This window comes from Mobula hypostoma, chromosome 6, assembly GCF_963921235.1.
Source record: "Mobula hypostoma chromosome 6, sMobHyp1.1, whole genome shotgun sequence".
Taxonomy (NCBI): domain Eukaryota; kingdom Metazoa; phylum Chordata; class Chondrichthyes; order Myliobatiformes; family Myliobatidae; genus Mobula; species Mobula hypostoma.
In genome coordinates, this window is record NC_086102.1 from 38,239,939 (window position 1) to 38,258,749 (window position 18,811).

Here is an 18,811-nt window from a genome sequence, read left to right on the forward strand (position 1 = left end):
GAATGTCACAGACCGACAGAGTTGAAGGAAACTGGGGCATTAGTATGAGGAGATATCGTTTTTGCAAACCTGAGATAGGATAGAAAGCAAGTAAAGGATATAAAGTCTTCCCAAACTAAAGGAGCCAAAGAGTTGTCAGCTGTGCTTTAAAAAAGTGAACACGGCACTTTAACTTGAGGTAGTACTGAAGGTGTCCACTTAATCTCAAGATTAAACACAAAATACGATAAGAATCGTGCCCAAACAAATTTCAAGTATAAAGTTGTGTTTTTAACCAACGAATTATTTAACTGTGGAAAAAAATCAGGTCATTCGCCAAACTAATATTTCACTATGTATATATAAGAAAGTTTTATCTAGGTGGACGGAACAATTTCCCGCATTAAATTCCGGACTCACTTTGCCTTTGCAGACAGTCGCGAGGAAGACAGACTCGAAGGTCTGATTCTGATAGTCGTTGCGATCATCAATTTCTCTCCTCATTTTTGTATCTGGATTACCTTTCTAAATTCAGATAACAACAAAAATCACTTCCTTTTAAAATATTACATCAGCTGGGGGTGGAGGGGAAAGTTTCCTTTGCGGCGTCCTCGTTCGCGGCTGGGCTGAGTATTGGTGGTGAGCGGAGATACAGGGTGTGTAGACTCTCGGGCTACCTTTGTTATCACTGGGGTGGGTGCTCACAAGGTCGCTCAGCACCCTGACACATTGCCCCTCCCGCCTGGACGACGCCGCGCTCCACCTCAGCCTCCCAGCCTCAGCACGGAGAACGGATCAGGTGTTACCTCCTTCGAACTGTGCCCTGTGGCGGTGCTGAAGAAGACGCCACGGACGTCCAGGGCGGGCCACCACCTGCTCTTTAGATCCATTTTTACTGGGAGCGGTCCCGTGCTTGAACAAATGCCGTGTTTCCCCAGATCAGCCACAAAACGTCTGTGCTTTCCCCTGTGGCTTTGAACTAGGTTAGACTTACGGGTCTGTTGCGTGGCTTGGTCGTTTCTGTTCCTTCGCGGCACGTTAGGACGCTGGGGTTCAACTCCAATTAGAGTACAGGAGTGCTGTACGGTGCCCTGCAATATATGATAGGGCTTGACCTAAAAAAAATTTCCTCTCTGCCCGGCAGGAGTTCTAAACTCTCGAATCTCAACGAATGAGCTGCAAAATGTATCAGGAGCAAGAGGATAGCCCAAGAATAAAGGCGGGGGGGGGGGAGAGGGGGAGGGGAGGATATTTGCTTGGATGCTAAGGATGTGATCCTTAGTGAGTACTTCACATTTACAAATGTAAATGAAGGATGTGGAGGATAGGGAGATCAGTACTGAGAGTATAAAAATGCTGAGGTGACTGGAAGTAAAGGAGGAGGTGATGTCGGATTTCTTAAAGAGCATTGAGGTGGATAAGTGCCCTGGGCCTGATGGGATATGCCTCAGGTTATTGAAAGAAGCAAGTGAAGAGATTGCTGGGACTTTGTTTCCTATCTAGGCACAGGCGAGGTTCCGAAGGACTGGCGAGTAGCTAATGTTATTTTGTTGTTGAAGAAGGGAATCAGAGATCATCCTGGAAATGATAGACCGGTGAGTTTCACAACAGTGGTAAGGGAGTAACACAGGGATAGGATTTATGAGCATTTGGAAAACCATGGCCTGATTAGGGAGAGTCAGCGTAGCTTTGTAAGGGGTAATCATGTCTTACTAACTTGATTGAGCTTTTTGATGAGGGTGATTGATGAAGGTAGAGCTGTGGATGTTATCCTAATGAATTTTAGTAAGGTGCTTGATAAGGTCCCTCATGGGAGGCTCATCCAGAAGATTAAGATCATGGGATCAATGGTGAATTGGCTGTTCGGATTCAGAACTGGCGTCTCCAAAGAAGGCAGAGGGTAGTGGTTAAGGGACTCATTTGAGCTGGAGGTGGTGGTCTGCAGAAATCTGCAATGCTGTTGGTAATGTATATAAATGACCTGGATGAAAATGTAGATGAGTGGATTGGTAAATTTGCAAATGATTTGAAGATTAGCGATGTTGTGGATTGCATCAATGACTGGAAAAGAATAGAGTGGGATACAGATCCATTGCAGATATGGGTGGAGATGTAGCAGATGGAGTTTACTTGTGCAAATGTGAAGTGTTGCATCTTGGTAGGTCAAATGAAAAGAGACAGCGTGGATGAGCAGAGGGATCCTAGGGTACAAGTTCATAGCTCCCTGAAAGGTTGACAGCATAGGAAAGAAGGCATTTGGCATGTTGGCCTTTACTAGTTGAGATGTTGAATTCAAAGGTCAGGAAGTTATGTTGCAGCTTTATAAAACTCTAGTCAGGCTGTACCTGGAGTATTGCATACAGTTCTGTTTGCCCCATTATAGGAAGGATATTAAGGACTTGGACTGGATGAATAAGAGGTTTAACATGTCAGTGCCTGGATTAGAGGTCATGTGCTATAACGAGAGGTCAGAAAAACTTGGGTTGTTTTCTCTGGAGAGGTAGAGGCAGAGGGGAGATCTGATAGAGGTTTATAAGATTACAGGAGACATAGATAGAGAACAGCGTTGAAATGTCTAATAGCAGAGGGTGTGCATTTAAGGTGAGAGGATGTAATTTTAAAGGAGATGTGAGAGGCAATTCTCTTTTTGGTATAAACACAGAGAGTGGTGGATGCCTGAAATGTGCTGCCTGGGGTGGTGATAGAGGCAGATACATTCGGGAATTTTAAGGTACATTTAGATAGGCCCATGAATGTGGTGAAAATGGAGGAATATAGACAATGTGTAGGGATAAGGGATTAATTTAGTTGGCCGTTTGATTACTAATTTATCTGTGAGCTGAAGAGCCTGTTCCTTTGCTGTACTGTTCTAAGTTTTATGTTTTAAAAGGAGTTTATCTATTCTAAATCAAGCTCCAAAACTACTGCAGTTATTTGTTAAGTTTGAAGGTTTGCCTTTCCAGCAAAGATGGTATTCCTTCACTTTTACAAGTGAAACATGCTCCAGAAAATAAATATTTCGAACTGTCAACCTCCTAAATTCAAGATCATCATTTTCCAAACAGGTTGCATTCAGTTAGAGGGCTGTGAAATTCTTTGCTGCAGAGGACTGTGGAAGCCAAATTATTATTTGAGGCAATGATTGATAGATTCTTGATTGATAAAGAAATTAAGGGTTATGGGGAGAAGTCTAGAGAAAGGGGTTGAAGAAATAATCTGCCATGATTGAATGGAGGCATAGACTCAAAGGGCCGAATGGCCTAACTCTGATCCTATATCTTTTAGTCTTATAGTGGCCGTTGATCATTTTTCTGCCGACCTTCACAAATGTTGTCCTATCTCTTTGTAATGTAGGACACCAACAAAGCAAAGAAGAAATGTAACTTCATTTGTAAGACCCTGTGATCTAGGCAAAATTATCTATAATAGTAACAGGATATGAAATATATTCTCATGACATGATAGACATGACTTGTTTGTTTTTAAATCAGAGGACAGAAATCAGCTTGGTGAAAGTTTACTAACATTTTAACTGCCTACACTTAAGTTTGTCTGTCAGATGAAAAAAAACAGATTATACTTGATGATCACTTTCACGCCTCTCTGAGTTTTTGAGTTCTAAAGACTCTCAGTGTTCTGAGAATAGAAATTCCTTCCCATGTCAGTAATGTCTTAAAAGGAATCTTTTTATCTTGAGATTTTCACCTTTTGCATTCTCCTCAAGGAGAATAATTTTTGTAGCATCAACTGTACATGATCAAATCTTCTTAGTTACACAGGTTTCATTCTTCGAATCTCCAGTGCCAATCTACACAATATTTCCTTATCAGTAGTTCCTTTCTCCCTGGAATTAATCCCATGAATCTTCTTTGATTATCCCCAAAGTATGTATTTAATAAGTAAGGCCACCAAAATGAAATTATTCCTCCAAGTGTAGTCGCACAGAGTCTTGTAACGTTGTTACAAGCCCTTAATAATGTTATACTATTTTGCACTTGCAATAAATGGTAACTTTTCATTTGCCTCCCTCATGACTTGTTATACGTGCATACCATCTTTCTGTGCTGCCCATTGGAGGACAGCCTATTTTTTGAGAACACCAGCATTCATTAGTTTCACAACGTCTAAACAATATTCTGTTCTTTCTATCAAAATGTTTAATTTCATATTTATTCTGATTATACTTGATCTAGCATATCATGAATTTGTTTTCATAAAGCATTTACTGAACCTTGAAAACTGCTTGGGAATTAAGAAAGCTGCAAAGAAAGGGCACCTAGAATTTACATAGGGATATATAAATAGGCTCCCTTTGCCACAGTATAACACCGAACAGAAATTTGTCGAAGTACTGAAGTTAATTAATTACACTAGCATACAATAAAGCATGTAAAATGAAGTTACTGTTGTATTAATGCTTTGTGCAATTTAAAATGAACAAGAAATCTGAATAAAGGTTCTGAAAATATTTGTAACCTTTATGCAAAGATTTGGCATGAAATTATTTATAAATTATGAATGACATACCTGGTCAGAATTAAACATAAATTTCAAACTTTTTTTTCAAAACAGTAATTACTAATTCAAAGTAAAACCATTCTCATAATTCTAATTATTACACAGTAAAGTACTGCTGAGTTAACAGTGCTAGTGTCTTCCCTTAAACAAATTATATATGAAACCCCCTAAAATAATTAATTTGAAAATCTTGATAAAACTTGTACAGATATTGCACTGTAACAAAACATTTTAATTTGCCAAAAACAAAGATACTATTCCTATGACTATAGTATGCCAGTTATAGCATAACTCAATCCATTAATGAAAATTTCAGAGTAGGAAACATCCATAAACTACAAGCCATTGTTCTATGTATTTTTTTCCTACCAAGGTTTTTGATTGTTCTGACAATGCCCATTACTGGCTGTTGAACCTTCAAAGCATTAGCTTATTGAGTCAATGAGCATGCTTCAAGCTCGTCTGGGACTCACAAGTGGGAAAATGCTGCATTATTACAAAACAAGATGAATAACTTCATTGAATAAATTTCAATCAAGTTTCAATTGATTTGTTGCTTGATCCAGTCAGAAAACCTAGAAACACGAGTATAAACTCCGGGACGATTACGTCGAGCACATCCTTCTCCCCAGCTAACTATCCCTGCTAAAAACCATTTTCTTCTCTTGCCCAGACACACCAATGGACCTCCAGAGTCACCCTGGAAAAAAAGTTAAACAAAGGTTGTTTACAGATCAAAATGATACCTGATGATACATGGATTTACTATACAAGAAGGTAACAGATTTTGAGTAATTGTAATTTTGAAAGAAAAGCAGTAGATGTAATAGGTCATAAGAAATGGGGGATACCCTGCTAAAGTCAAATTTACACAGAATGAAATATAAGGGTTTTGTAAGAGCTTTAAATGTGAACTTTATTTACAGATGAACTAAGATGGGACAAAGTCAACTTTCATCGTGGAAATGAACATGTCTTGCCATTGAGCTAGGTATGTGGTGGAAACTCATCTTAGGATCAATCATAACATATACACTGGTGCTAGAAAATTTGTGAACCCCACAGAAGTTTCTCTATTTCTGCATAGATATGACCTAAAATGTGATCAGATCTTCACGCAAGTCCAAAACTAGATAAAGAGAACCCAATTAAATAAATAACACAAAAACATGGTTCATTTATTTATTGAGAAAAATGATCCAATATTACAGGTACTTGTTGGAAAAAGTATGTGAACCTTTGTTTTCAGTGACTGGTGTGATCCACTTGTACAGCAATAACTTCAACCAAACATTTCTGGTAACTGTTGATCAGTCCTACACATGGGTTTGGAGGAATTTTAGGCCATTCCTCCTTACAAAACTGTTTCAGCTCTGGGATGGTGGTGGGATTCTTTGCATGAACTGCTTCAGATCATTCCACAGTATTTCTATAGGATTAGGATCAGGACTTTGACTTGGCCATTCCAAAACACAAATTTTCTTCTTTTTAACCCATTCTCGTTGATTTACTCTCGTCTTTTGGATCATTGTCTTGTATTATCCAACTTCTATTAAGCTTCAGGTGACAGACTGCTTCTCTGACGTTCTCCTGTAAAATATCTTGATTCAATTTTGAATTCATTGTTCCCTCAACAATTGCAAGCTGTCCAGGTCATGAGGCAACAAAGCAGCCCCAAACCATGATGCTACTTCCACCTTGCTTCACAGTTGGGAAGAGGTTTTGGCATTGGTGTGCAGTTCCCTTTTTCCTCCAAACATAGCAATGCGCATTTCTGCCAAAATGTTCAACTTAGAAACATAGAAAATAGGTGCAGGAGTAGGCCATTCGGCCCCTCGAGCCTGCACCGCCATTTATTATGATCATGGCTGATCATCCAACTCAGAACCCCGCCCCAGCCTTCCCTCCATACCCCCTGACCCCCATAACCACAAGGGCCATATCTAACTCCCTCTTAAATATAGCCAATGAACTGGCCTCAACTGTTTCCTGTGGCAGAGAATACCACAGATTCACCACTCTGTGTGAAGAAGTTTTTCCTAATCTCAGTCCTAAAAGGCTTCCCCCTTATCCTCAAACTGTGACCCCTTGTTCTGGACTTCCCCAACATCGGGAACAATCTTCCTGCATCTAGCCTGTCCAATCCCTTTAGGATTTTATACGTTTCAATCAGATCCCCCCTCAATCTTCTAAATTCCAATGAGTACAAGCCCAGTTCATCCAGTCTTTCTTCATATGAAAGTCCTGCCCTCCCAGGAATCAATCTGGTGAACCTTCTTTGTACTCCCTCTATGGCATGGATGTCTTTCCTCAGATTAGGGGACCAAAACTGCACACAATACACCAGGTGTGGTCTCACCAAGGCCCTGTACAACTGCAGTAGTACCTCCCTGCTCCTGTACTCGAATCCTCTCGCTATAAATGCTAGCATACCATTCGCCTTTTTCACCGCCTGCTGTACCCACATGCCCACTTTCAATGACTGGTGTATAATGACACCCAGGTCTCGTTGCACCTCCCCTTTTCCTAATCGGCCACCATTCAGATAATAATCTGTTTTCCTATTTTTGCCACCAAAGTGGATAACTTCACATTTATCCACATTAAATTGCATCTGCCATGAATTTGCCCACTCACCCAACCTATCCAAGTCACCCTGCATCCTCTTAGCATCCTCCTCACTGCTAACACTGCCACCCAGCTTCGTGTCATCCGCAAACTTGGAGATGCTGCATTTAATTCCCTCATCCAAGTCATTAATATATATTGTAAACAACTGGGGTCCCAGCACTGAGCCTTGCGGTACCCCACTAGTTACCACCTGCCATTCTGAAAAGGTCCCGTTTATTCCCACTCTTTGCTTCCTGTCTGCTAACCAATTCTCCACCCACACCAATACCTTACCGCCAATACCGTGTGCTTTAAGTTTGCACACTACTCTCCTGTGTGGGACCTTGTCAAAAGCCTTTTGAAAATCCAAATATACCACATCCACTGGTTCTCCCCTATCCACTCTACTAGTTACATCCTCAAAAAATTCTATGAGATTCGTCAGACATGATTTTCCTTTCACAAATCCATGCTGACTTTGTCCGATGATTTCACCGCTTTCCAAATGTGCTGTTATCACATCCTTGATAACTGACTCCAGCAGTTTCCCCACCGCCGACGTTAGGCTAACCGGTCTATAATTCCCCGGTTTCTCTCTCCCTCCTTTTTTAAAAAGTGGAGTTACATTAGCCACCCTCCAATCCTCAGGAACTAGTCCAGAATCTAACGAGTTTTGAAAAATTATCACTAATGCATCCACTATTTCTTGGGCTACTTCCTTAAGCACTCTAGGATGCAGACCATCTGGCCCTGGGGATTTATCTGCCTTCAATCCCTTCAATTTACCTAACACCACTTCCCTACTAACATGTATTTCGCTCAGTTCCTCCATCTCACTGGACCCTCTGTCCCCTACTATTTCTGGAAGATTATTTATGTCCTCCTTAGTGAAGACAGAACCAAAGTAATTATTCAATTGGTCTGCCACGTCCTTGCTCCCCATAATCAATTCACCTGTTTCTGTCTGCAGGGGACCTACATTTGTCTTTACCAGTCTTTTCCTTTTTACATATCTATAAAAGCTTTTACAGTCTGTTTTTATGTTCCCTGCCAGTTTTCTCTCATAATCTTTTTTCCCCTTCCTAATTAAGCCCTTTGTCCTCCTCTGCTGAACTCTGAATTTCTCCCAGTCCTCAGGTGAGCCACTTTCTCTGGCTAATTTGTATGCTTCTTCTTTGGAATTGATACTATCCCTAACTTCTCTTGTCAGCCACGGGTGCACTACCTTCCTTGATTTATTCTTTTGCCAAACTGGGATGAACAATTGTTGTAGTTCATCCATGCAACCTTTAAATGCTTGCCATTGCATATCCACCGTCAATCCTTTAAGTGTCATTTGCCAGTCTATCTTAGTTGATTCATGTCTCATACCTTCAAAGTTGAATTCCACCATATTATGGTCACTCTTACCCAAGGGGCCTCTCACGACAAGATTGCTAATTAACCCTTCCTCATTGCTCAAAACCCAGTCCAGAATAGCCTGCTCTCTAGTTGGTTCCTCGACATGTTGGTTCAAAAAACCATCCCGCATACATTCCAAGAAATCCTCTTCCTCAGCACCTTTACCAATTTGGTTCACCCAATCTACATGTAGATTGAAGTCACCCATTATAACTGCTGTTCCTTTATTGCACACATTTCTAATTTCCTGTTTAATACCATCTCCGACCTCACTACTACTGTTAGGTGGCCTGTACACAACTCCCACCAGCGTCTTCTCTGTCCACAGAACATTGTCCCAGAAGCATTGTAGAACATCCAGGTGTTCTTTGCAAACTTGAGACTTACAGCAATCTTTCTTTTTTGGAGAGCAATGGTCAGGGGCGTATATGCGGAATATAGCACCTATGGCAAGCACTGAAATTGAGCCCCTGTCCAAACATCTGACACCCATCTTTTAGATAACTTTACCATAATATCAGCTCAAAAATACAAGTCAAGCTCATTAATCTTTTAATTAACAAATTATGGCACTACATGAAAATTATAATTGCACCTTCCTTGCTTTCACTGATGCAAATTGGTCTATGATGTGATCAAAGTCAGTTTTTTCAGTTTCTTCTCTTTCTACACTCAGCAGAGCAAGATCACAGAGTCTGCCTTGACCCATGGAGGCTCTCAAATACGAAAGTATTAGTTTTAACTTGCTGAGTGATCTCACACAGCTGGCGATGGAAACTGTGATGGAAGTGGCGCCCAGGGCACGTGCCATACCTGCCATACCTTAGGTACACTACTGGCAGTGGTTTCCACGGTGGCATCTTTTCATGAATACCATTCTTGTTGAGTGTTTTTCTTATAGTGGACATAGGAACAGAGACTTTAGCAAATTCTAGAGATTTCTGCAGGTCTTTTGCTGTTACCCTTGGGTAATTTTTCACCTCCTTCAGCATTGCACATTGTGCTCTTGGTGTGGTCTTTGAAAGATGCCCACTCCCAGGGAGAGTAGCAACAGTACTGAGTTTCCTCCATTTGTAGACACTTTCTCTTACTGATGAACACTCGGAACTTTAGAAATGCTTCTGTAGCTTTTTCCAGCCTCATGAATCTCTGCAATTCTTCTCAGGTCCTCTGAAAGTTGTTTTGATCAAGGCATGGTGCACATAAAGAGATCTTTCTTGAGCAGAGCAGGTTCTGTCAATAAGCTGACTTTGTGTGACTTTTTTATAGGGCAGAGCTCCTCTACAACCCACACCTCCAATCTCATCTCGATTGATTGGAACACCTGACTCCAAATAGCTTTTGTAGAAGGCATAATCCCAGAGGTTCACATACTTTTCCCAACAAATACATGTAATATTGATAATTTTTGTCAATAAATAAATGAACAAGTATCATGTTTTTAGTGTTATTTATTTAATTGGGTTCTCTTTATTTAGTTTTAAGACTTGCGTGAAGATCTGAACACATTTTAGGTCATATTTATGCAGAAATAGTGAAAACTCTGCTGGGTTCACAAACTTTCTAGCACCAGGGTAGAATATAGACAGTCTTCATCAGCTTCAAGGCTAATACAGGAAGATTTAAGTATGAACTCACCAGTTGAGCAATGGAGTGGATGGTAGAAATAAAGAATCCAATTCAAGCTCCCCTTAACAACACCATTGCCCTAGTACTAATCTTACATCTTTTTCTAGCTTCTGTTCTGCATCTCAATTTCAATGTCATCTATTGTGTCCTGATATGTTGAAAATGGCTGTATTCATATTCATAACGCAAACAGTATGTAAACTTATCCAACAGTAGTTATACTGGCTAACAAGGGAACGGAAAAGCAAAAGTTGTTTATGGTGAGAGTAGCTAGGAGTGCTTGCCACATTTGTGAAAGAAACATGACATCTACATCCAAAGCACTAAATGCTTAGACTTCCAGTAGTTGAAAATACTTCCCACTTGAGCTTGTAAGTAGCCAGTATTAGTGATCTATATTCTATTCCATGAAGTCCATCTTGTTAATCATCTTTTCACACTATTTTTTTATTGTAACTTATAGTAATCTTTATCTCTTCCTCTGTACTTATTTATTGTAACTTATAGTGGTCTTTATCTCTTCCCCTATACTGCCACCACAGAACAGCAAATTTCACCACATATGTCAGTCATAATAAACCTGATTCAGATTCTAGAAATTGGTTAATAGTTTGAAAAGAGAGGAGAAAGGTTTTTCTTAAAGAAAACTTAAGAAGGTTTCCAACTCTGTTCTATGTCAAAAGTATAATGTTTAATTAACATGAAAATTGAAATGACTGACCATGCAGAAAAAATTACTTATTTTAAATATACAGGTCTTGTACATACAAAGCCTTACACTATTTTATTTTATAGCAATAATTTTGTCAAATGCCTGATTGAAAGTATAGGTGACTAATTGCATTTATTATGAAGAATATAGAAAGCATTCGTAAAAATATCAATGATTTGGCAGTGAATGCAAAATAAAGTTCCTCTTTTAAGGCATGATCTGACTTAATATCTGTCTTTTATTTAGAAAATATCAAGTAAAACCTAAAATCAGAATAGGTAATTCCATATTGTATAAGTACTGTATTGAAAGTTAATTATCTATACTAAAATCCATGGCCTCTTACCTGACATGCATCAATTCCACCATGAAGATAGCCTGCACAAAGCATTCTGGAAGTCACAGAGTTCTCATACAGTTTGTTACAAATACCAGGGGGAATAATTTTTACACTAGCCTCCTGAAGAACCGTTGCTAGTTCACCTAACAAACAAAAAGGGTTTTATTTACTAAATATTTTTGATAGAATCAATTGAGCGACTTGAAAAGTTATTTTCGTACATTCTGCAGTTCATACAGAAACTCTCAATTAGTCTCCCCATTTTCATTCATTGGTAACATTCATACTTAACAAATATACAGCATATCTATAATGAGCGATATTTGTTCAGGGCTTGAAGGGATATGGGAAAAAGACAGGAGACTGGGGCTGAAAGGAAAATTGGATCAGCCATGATGAAATGACGGAATAGAATCAATGGGCCAAATGGCCCAATTCTGCCCAGTTCTTATGGTCTTATAGATATTTCATATAGGTTTACATTATTTAAGTCCCTGATAAGGTGTGTTTCAAGTAAAATAGCTTTGCAGCAATGAAAGACTTCAAAAACATGCCCCTGTAAGAAAACAACTGTGCATCCCTTCCCAATGAACTTAATGCATTCTATGCGGATTTTGAACAGAAGGCAATGGAAATGTCACTAGCCACTCGACAGACTCCAATGCAACTGAATCTACATTCACCATTGTGAACGTAAGAGCAGTCCTCCACTGAGTGAACCCACTGAAAGCACCTGGCCCAGATGGTGTTCCAGGCTGTGCCTTTAGATCCTGCACAGATCAGTTAGCAGAGGTATTTGCATTCATTTTTAACTTCTTCCTGCTTCAATCTGAGATCCCCATCTGCTTTAAGAAAACCACCATCATCCTACTGCCAACTGAAAACTAAGGCAATGTGCTTTAGTGACTACCACCCAATGGCTCTGACATCCACCATCATGGAGTGCTTTGAGTGGCTGGTCAAACTTCATGCATTAACTTCAGTCTCCGAGACAACTTCAACCCACTGCAATTTGCCTAGCGCTGAAAATGGTCTACAGCAGATGCCTTCTCTGGGGCATCTGTAGAGTAAACACACCTACATTAGACCATTATTTATTGACCACATTTCTGTTTTCAATACAATAATTCCAAGCCAACTCATCTTCCGGGCCTCAACACTGCTGTTTGCAACTGGATCCTGAACATCCTGACCAAAATCCGTTAGGACAGGCAGCAACATCTCTGCCACAATTATCCTCAACACTGATACCCCATCCTCAGCCCTCACCTCTCTATGCACTTATGACTGTGGCCATATTCAGCTCTAACTTCATCTGCAAGTTTGCAGATGATATCAGCGTCAGATGCTGTATCTCAGATAACAATGAATCAGAGTAGGGGAATGAGATAAAGAGCCTGGTGTCGTCGTGTCACCTTTCTCTCCATGTCAGCAAAACAAAACAGCGGGTCATTGACTTCAGGAAAGAGGATGTTGCGCATGCTACTGTCTTCATCAGTGTTGCTGAACTTGGGAAGGTTGAGATTTTCAAGTTCAAGTTCCTAGGAGTGAACATCATCCATATCCTGCCCTGGTCCAACCATATAGATGTCTTGGAAGGCTCACCACTACTTCCACCTCATCAGGAGGCTAAAGAAATTTGGCATGTCCCCCTTGACCCTCACCAATTTTTATCAATACACCACAGAAAGCTTCCTTTCACTGTTTGGTGTAGCAACTGCTCTGTCTGTAATCGCAAGATACTCCAGTGAGTTCCAGACACAACTCAGCACATCACTGAAATCAGGCTCCCCTCCATGGAATCTGTCTATACTTCTCACTGCCTCATAAAGCGTGCAACATAATTCACAATTCTACCCACACTAGACACTCACTTTTCTCCCCTCACCAATTCAGCAGAAGATAGAAAAGCATGAAAGCACATACCACCAGGCTCAAAGACAGCTTCTGTACCATTGTGATAAGACTACTGAGCATACCCTGGTACAATAAGATGGACTGTTGACCTCAGGGTAAAACCTCATTATAACCATGCCCTTTATTGTCTACCTGCACTTCACTTTCTCTGTGACTGTAACGTTTTATTCTGCATTTCGAGATTGTTTTAGCTTCCATTACCTCAATGCACTGTTGTAATGAATTGATCTATATGAATGGATACAAGGCAAGACCTTTGCTCTACCTTGCTACATGTGACAATTCATTCATTATGTGCCATAGGCAATCATTGTCTTCCCATGAAATATGATTGTTCTTAGCAAATTTTTCCACACTTTGCCATTGCTTTCTTCTGGGAAGTATCTTACAAGACTGCTTTTTCCAGGAAAGATTCTAGCATGGATAAAGCAGTGGCTGATTGGCAGGAGGCAATGAGTGAGAATAAAGGGAGCCTTTTCTAGCCGGCTGCCAGTGACTAGTGGTGTTCCGCAGGGGTTTGTTTTGGGACCGATTCTTTTTACGTTATATGTCAATTATTTGGATGATGGAATTGATGGCTTTGTTGCAAAGTTTTCAGACTATAAGAAGATATGTGGAGGGGCAAGTAGGTTTGAGGAAGTAGAGAGGCTACAGAAGGACATAGAGAGATTAGGAGAGGGTGCAAAGCAATGGCAGATGGAATAGAGTGTCGGGAGGTGTACGGTCATGCACTTTGGTAGAAGAAATGAAAGGGTTGGCTGTTTTCTAAATGGAAAGAACATACAAAAGACTGAAGTGCAAAGGGACTTGGGAGTCCTTATGCAGGATTCCCTAAAGGTTAATTTGCAGGTTGAGTCCGTGGTGAGGAAGGTAAATGCAATGTTAGCATTCATTTCAAGAGGACTAGAATATAAAAGCAAGGATGTAATTTTGAGACTTTATAAAGCATCTGTCAGGCCTCACTTGGTGTGCTGTGAGTGGTTTTGGGCCCCTTGTCCTAGAATGGATGTGCTGAAACTGGAGAGGGTTCAAAGGAGGTTCATCAAAATGATTCCAGGCTTGTCATATGAAGAGTGTTTGATAGCTCTGGGCCTGTATTTACTAGAATTCAAAAGAATGAAGGGCAGCCTCATTGAAACCTACCAAATGGTGAAAGGCTTTGATAGACTGGATGTGGAAAGGATGTTTCCTATGGTGGGAGAGTCTAAGACCAGGAGACACAGCCTCAGAATAAAGGGGCGTCCTTTAGAATGGAGATGAGGAGGAATTTCTTTAGCCAGAGAGTGGTGAATGAGTGGAATTCTTTGCCACAGGCAGCTATGGAGGCCAGGTCTTTATATCTATTTAAGGCAGAGGTTGATAGATTCTTGACTGGTCAGGGCATGAAGGGCTACAGGGAGAAGGCAGGAGACTGGGTCTGAGAGGAAAATTGGATCAGCCATGATGAAATGGCAGAGCAGACTTGATGGGCCAAATGGCCTAATTCTGCTCCTATACCTTATGGCCTTATGGTCTAAGATGGGTGAACCCAGCCATTATCAATATTCTTCAGAGATAGTCTGCCTCACAGCAGTAGTCACATAACCAGGACTTGCGATATGCACTGGCTGCTCATACAACCATCCACCACCTGTTGCCACAGCTTCACATGACCCTGGGGGAGGGGGACGGGGAGGTTAAGCAGGTGTTCCACCTTGCCCTTTGGTTACTTCCACTCTTTGGAGGGAAGGGGTGCCTTACACCTCCTTTGGTAGAGGCAAATCTCTACCCCACTACCCAACGTGTGAGAATAATAAACCAATTTACCAATGCAGCCTTCCATATCAAGAGAACAGAAACCTATTTTATCCAGCCTGTTCAACAGGATCATTACTAATCTTCACCTGAGTTCCATTTATTGATGTTCCCTGATTATTGAACAAATCAGTTGTGCTTAGTCCTAATTAACCATGCACCAACATCCTTTCAAACTGCTCTTCCCCAAAAGATTTGATTCATACATTCTTATCCTGAAGATTATTTCCTTTTGTTCCAGATTGATGCAACAAGGGAAATAGTTAATGTTCCTTCCAATGCACTCATGATTTTAAGTTTTGATGCCATCATCTCTTAAGATATTAAACTTAAGTCACTCATGCTTACTTCTTTTCTGAATTAAGATGATATATCTCTACAAATAGGCCCTTTAATTTCAAGGAGTGTGTACTAGTTTCTTCGTGATTTTTGTACCGAGTACATTTTTGAATACATTTCTCTATTTTGTATGTGCCTAACCCCATCATAAATTCAATCCCATTTACTTCAATCAGTTAAATTCTTAACACTGATATTTGCTGTACTGAAGTTTAAAGTCTTTAAACATTCAAATATAATCTCAAACTGAACCACATTTTGGTCACATTTTGTAAAATTGCTCCTGAATAATCAGATGGTTAATGACGACATGAACCCCAGGCTGGCTGAGCTGCATCACTTCCAATGTGGGAGAAAAAAATAAAATGGGATGTGTAAAACACACTTTTTTAAATAATAGAAGAAAAACTAGATGTAAGATTATTATGCAATTATGAGCAAGATTTACAATAACCTGAGAAATTCTGCAAATGCTGGAAATCCAAAGCAACACACAAAAAGCTGGAGAACTCAACAGGTCAGGCAGCATCTAAGGAAGTGAATAAACAGATGATGTTTCTGGCCAAGTCCATTCTTCAGGACTTTCACTTCCAAAGATTTACAATAGCCCTCATTAATGTAAGGCCAAGAACATAACAGCCCTTAAGCTCCGGAACCTGGGCCTTAGCACTCAGATCTGCAGCTGGATCTTCAACTTCCTCACAGACAGGACCCAGGCTGTAAAAATAGGGGACAAGCTCTCCTCTACAATCACTCTGAGCACCGGTGCCCCACAAGACTGTGTACTCAGCCCCCTGCTGTACTCACTGTACACCCATGATTGTGTAGCCAAGTTTCCATCAAACTCACTATAAGTTTACTAATGACACAACAATTGTAGGCCATATCTCGGGTAATGATGAGTTTGAGTACAGAGAGGAAATTAAGAACCTGCTGGCATGGTACGAAGACAATAACCTATCCCTCAATGTCAGCAAGATGAAGGAATTGGTTGTTGACTTCAGAAGGAGTAGCGGACCGCATGATCCAATTTATATCAGTGGTGCACAAGTGGAACAGGTCAAAAGCTTTAAGTTCCTTAGGGTCAATATCACAAATGACCTAACTTGGTCCAACCAAGCAGACTTCACTGCCAAGAAGGCCCACCAGCACCTTTACTTCCTGAGAAAACTGAAGAAATTTGGCCTGTCCCCTAAAACCCTCACTAATTTTTATAGATGCATCGTAGAAAGCATTCATCTAGAGTGCATCACAACCTGGTATGGAAGTTGTCCTGTCCAAGACCGGAAGAAGCTGCAGAATATGGTGAACACAGCGCAGCACATCACACAAACCAATCTTCCATCCGTGGACTCACTTTACACCGCACACTGTCGGAGCAGTGCTGCCAGGATAATCAAGGACATGACCCACCCAGCCAACACACTTTTCGTCCCTCTTCCCTCCGGGAGAAGGCTCAGGAGCTTGAAGACTCATACGGCCAGATTTGGGAACAGCTTCTTTCCAACTGTGATAAGACTGCTGAACGGATCCTGACCCGGATCTGGGCCGTAACCTCCAAATATCTGGACCTGCCTCTCGTTTTTTTTGCACTACCTTATTTCCCATTTTTCTATTTTCTATTTATGATTTATAATTTAAATTTTTAATATTGACTAATTTTAACTATTTTTAATGTTTTTAATATTCAATATTTGTAATCCAGGGAGTGAGAAGCGCAGAATCAAATATCGCTGTGATGATTGTGCGTTCTAGTACTAATTTTTTGGTGACAATAAAGTATAAAGTATAACAAACCAAACAAGAAATTGATACTGCAGCATATGAGCAGATACTGAGATATATGAGCGTTTTATTGCGCAATGAGGTAGGTTTTCAAAATCACTTTTACTGATATCTTTTGCCTTCAGATACCTTTAAGTTGATTGATATCTCCCACATTGTCTCATTCAGTAACATAAGCGAAACACTACTGCATAAGCGGGGGCCAAGTCTCGCTTACCACAGATTCCGATCTCCCATGAGATTTTTAATAACGTGAAGGCAAGCTCTTTGACAGATTATCCTCCTGGATGCCAATTGTCACAACTTCACTTTTTCAATCGATCTTTTAATTGATGATATATTTTAAAAATGATAGTATCTTTTATCTAACTAGAACTGAATGCACAAATGACCATTTTATCCTGTCAGTTTACTTCTGAAAAATTGTAGGGTCAATTCAATAATCTCATGCTCTCAAAGAGGATTGATAAAAAACTGGAAAGATCTTGATCAAAGAATTGATGAATTACTTGTATTTGTTATATGATTGCACATAGAATTTCAATGTATTAACCCTCAGCTCATTTATATTTCTCAACAATCTTTTATAAAGTATCATACCATCTTCTCCAAGGACTCCCCAGCCAGTGACATAGCAGTTTGCAGTGGAAGTGAAGACATGAGTAGTCGCTGGTAAACAGATAGGTTGGATGGAATCGCTAAAGAAGACGGGTGTCTTCAGTTCTAACAGAGCAATATCATAATCTGATGTGAATTCATCATATTTAGGATGGGTAACGATTCTATTAATTGATCTGGTCACTATCCTGGCGTTCATCCTATTCATTAGCTGTAAGCCTAGATATGCAGTCCAGGCTGATGGTGTGGAATATCTATAAAAAGAAGGAAAGTTAATTAAATAATATTTTGGTGTGATGTGATCCGTAAATTTGCCAACACTTTCACAGTATCACTTGTCTCAGCATTGAATAAATTAGTCATTAATATTAGATACTGTAATAAAGAACATTTTATTCTACAGTCAGTCCATCCTCATTTATATTTTTCTTGCAGTTTTAGTAAAGGTAATAAAATAAGGCTAATTGTGGTGGCTAGGTTACAGTAAAAAGTCAGGTTAAACTGCTCATCTTGATTGCTGTTGGGAATTTACGGGACAGGACACTGGTATAAATAGCAATGCAGCCTTGAGGTAGCTCACATTCAACTGGTCTAATGCTCATTGTTGTTGTTGAGCGCCATTGCAGAGTGGTCAGCTCATGGGGACGCTTTGGATAGTGTAGTTTTCATGATAACATACGGAAGGAAATTGCCAGGCCTTTCTTCCGCGCAGATACTGCTGCTGCCCAGGTTGGGACCCGGCCGGATTTGAACTCAGGACCAACCGTCTTGAAGTCTGGTGCTGATGCCACTATACCACTGGCCGGCCGGCCCAACACATCACTAAAGTTTATATATTTTTAATGACATGCAAGTGAGTAAAAATCTTTATGTTGCATCTCCGTTGCTATGTACGAGCAATAAGGAAGGGAAGTGCGGGAGGATATTGCCCAAACACTAAGATTGTATACATCATTGTTTTGTATACATGTATGTACAGTCAGATATGCAGTCAGATCAATGTGCATTGATAAATCTGGTGGCCCGGTGTACGGAGCTGTCCAGGAGCCTGTTGGTCCTGGTAGTAATGCTGCGGTACCATCTGCCAGACAGAAGAATCTGAAACAGTTTGTGGTTGAGGTGGCTGGAGTCCCTGATGATCTTCTGGGCCTTTTTTACGTACCTGCTGC

At 40.4% G+C, this 18,811-nt stretch overlaps 1 protein-coding gene across 1 annotated transcript in view; it reads right to left on the reverse strand.

Moving 5' to 3' along the window:
- Positions 1–4,907: 4,907 nt before the first annotated feature.
- Positions 4,908–18,811, reverse strand: part of LOC134347777 (transmembrane protease serine 7-like) — a 138,359-nt gene continuing 124,455 nt past the window's right edge. The window contains exons 31-33 of the mRNA XM_063050182.1: positions 17,625–17,896; positions 11,196–11,332; positions 4,908–5,197 (exon numbers count right to left, since the gene is read on the reverse strand). Of these exons, the coding sequence (XP_062906252.1) occupies positions 5,039–5,197; positions 11,196–11,332; positions 17,625–17,896 (568 nt within the window). The 3' untranslated portion in view covers positions 4,908–5,038. The remainder of the gene's footprint in view (positions 5,198–11,195; positions 11,333–17,624; positions 17,897–18,811) is intronic.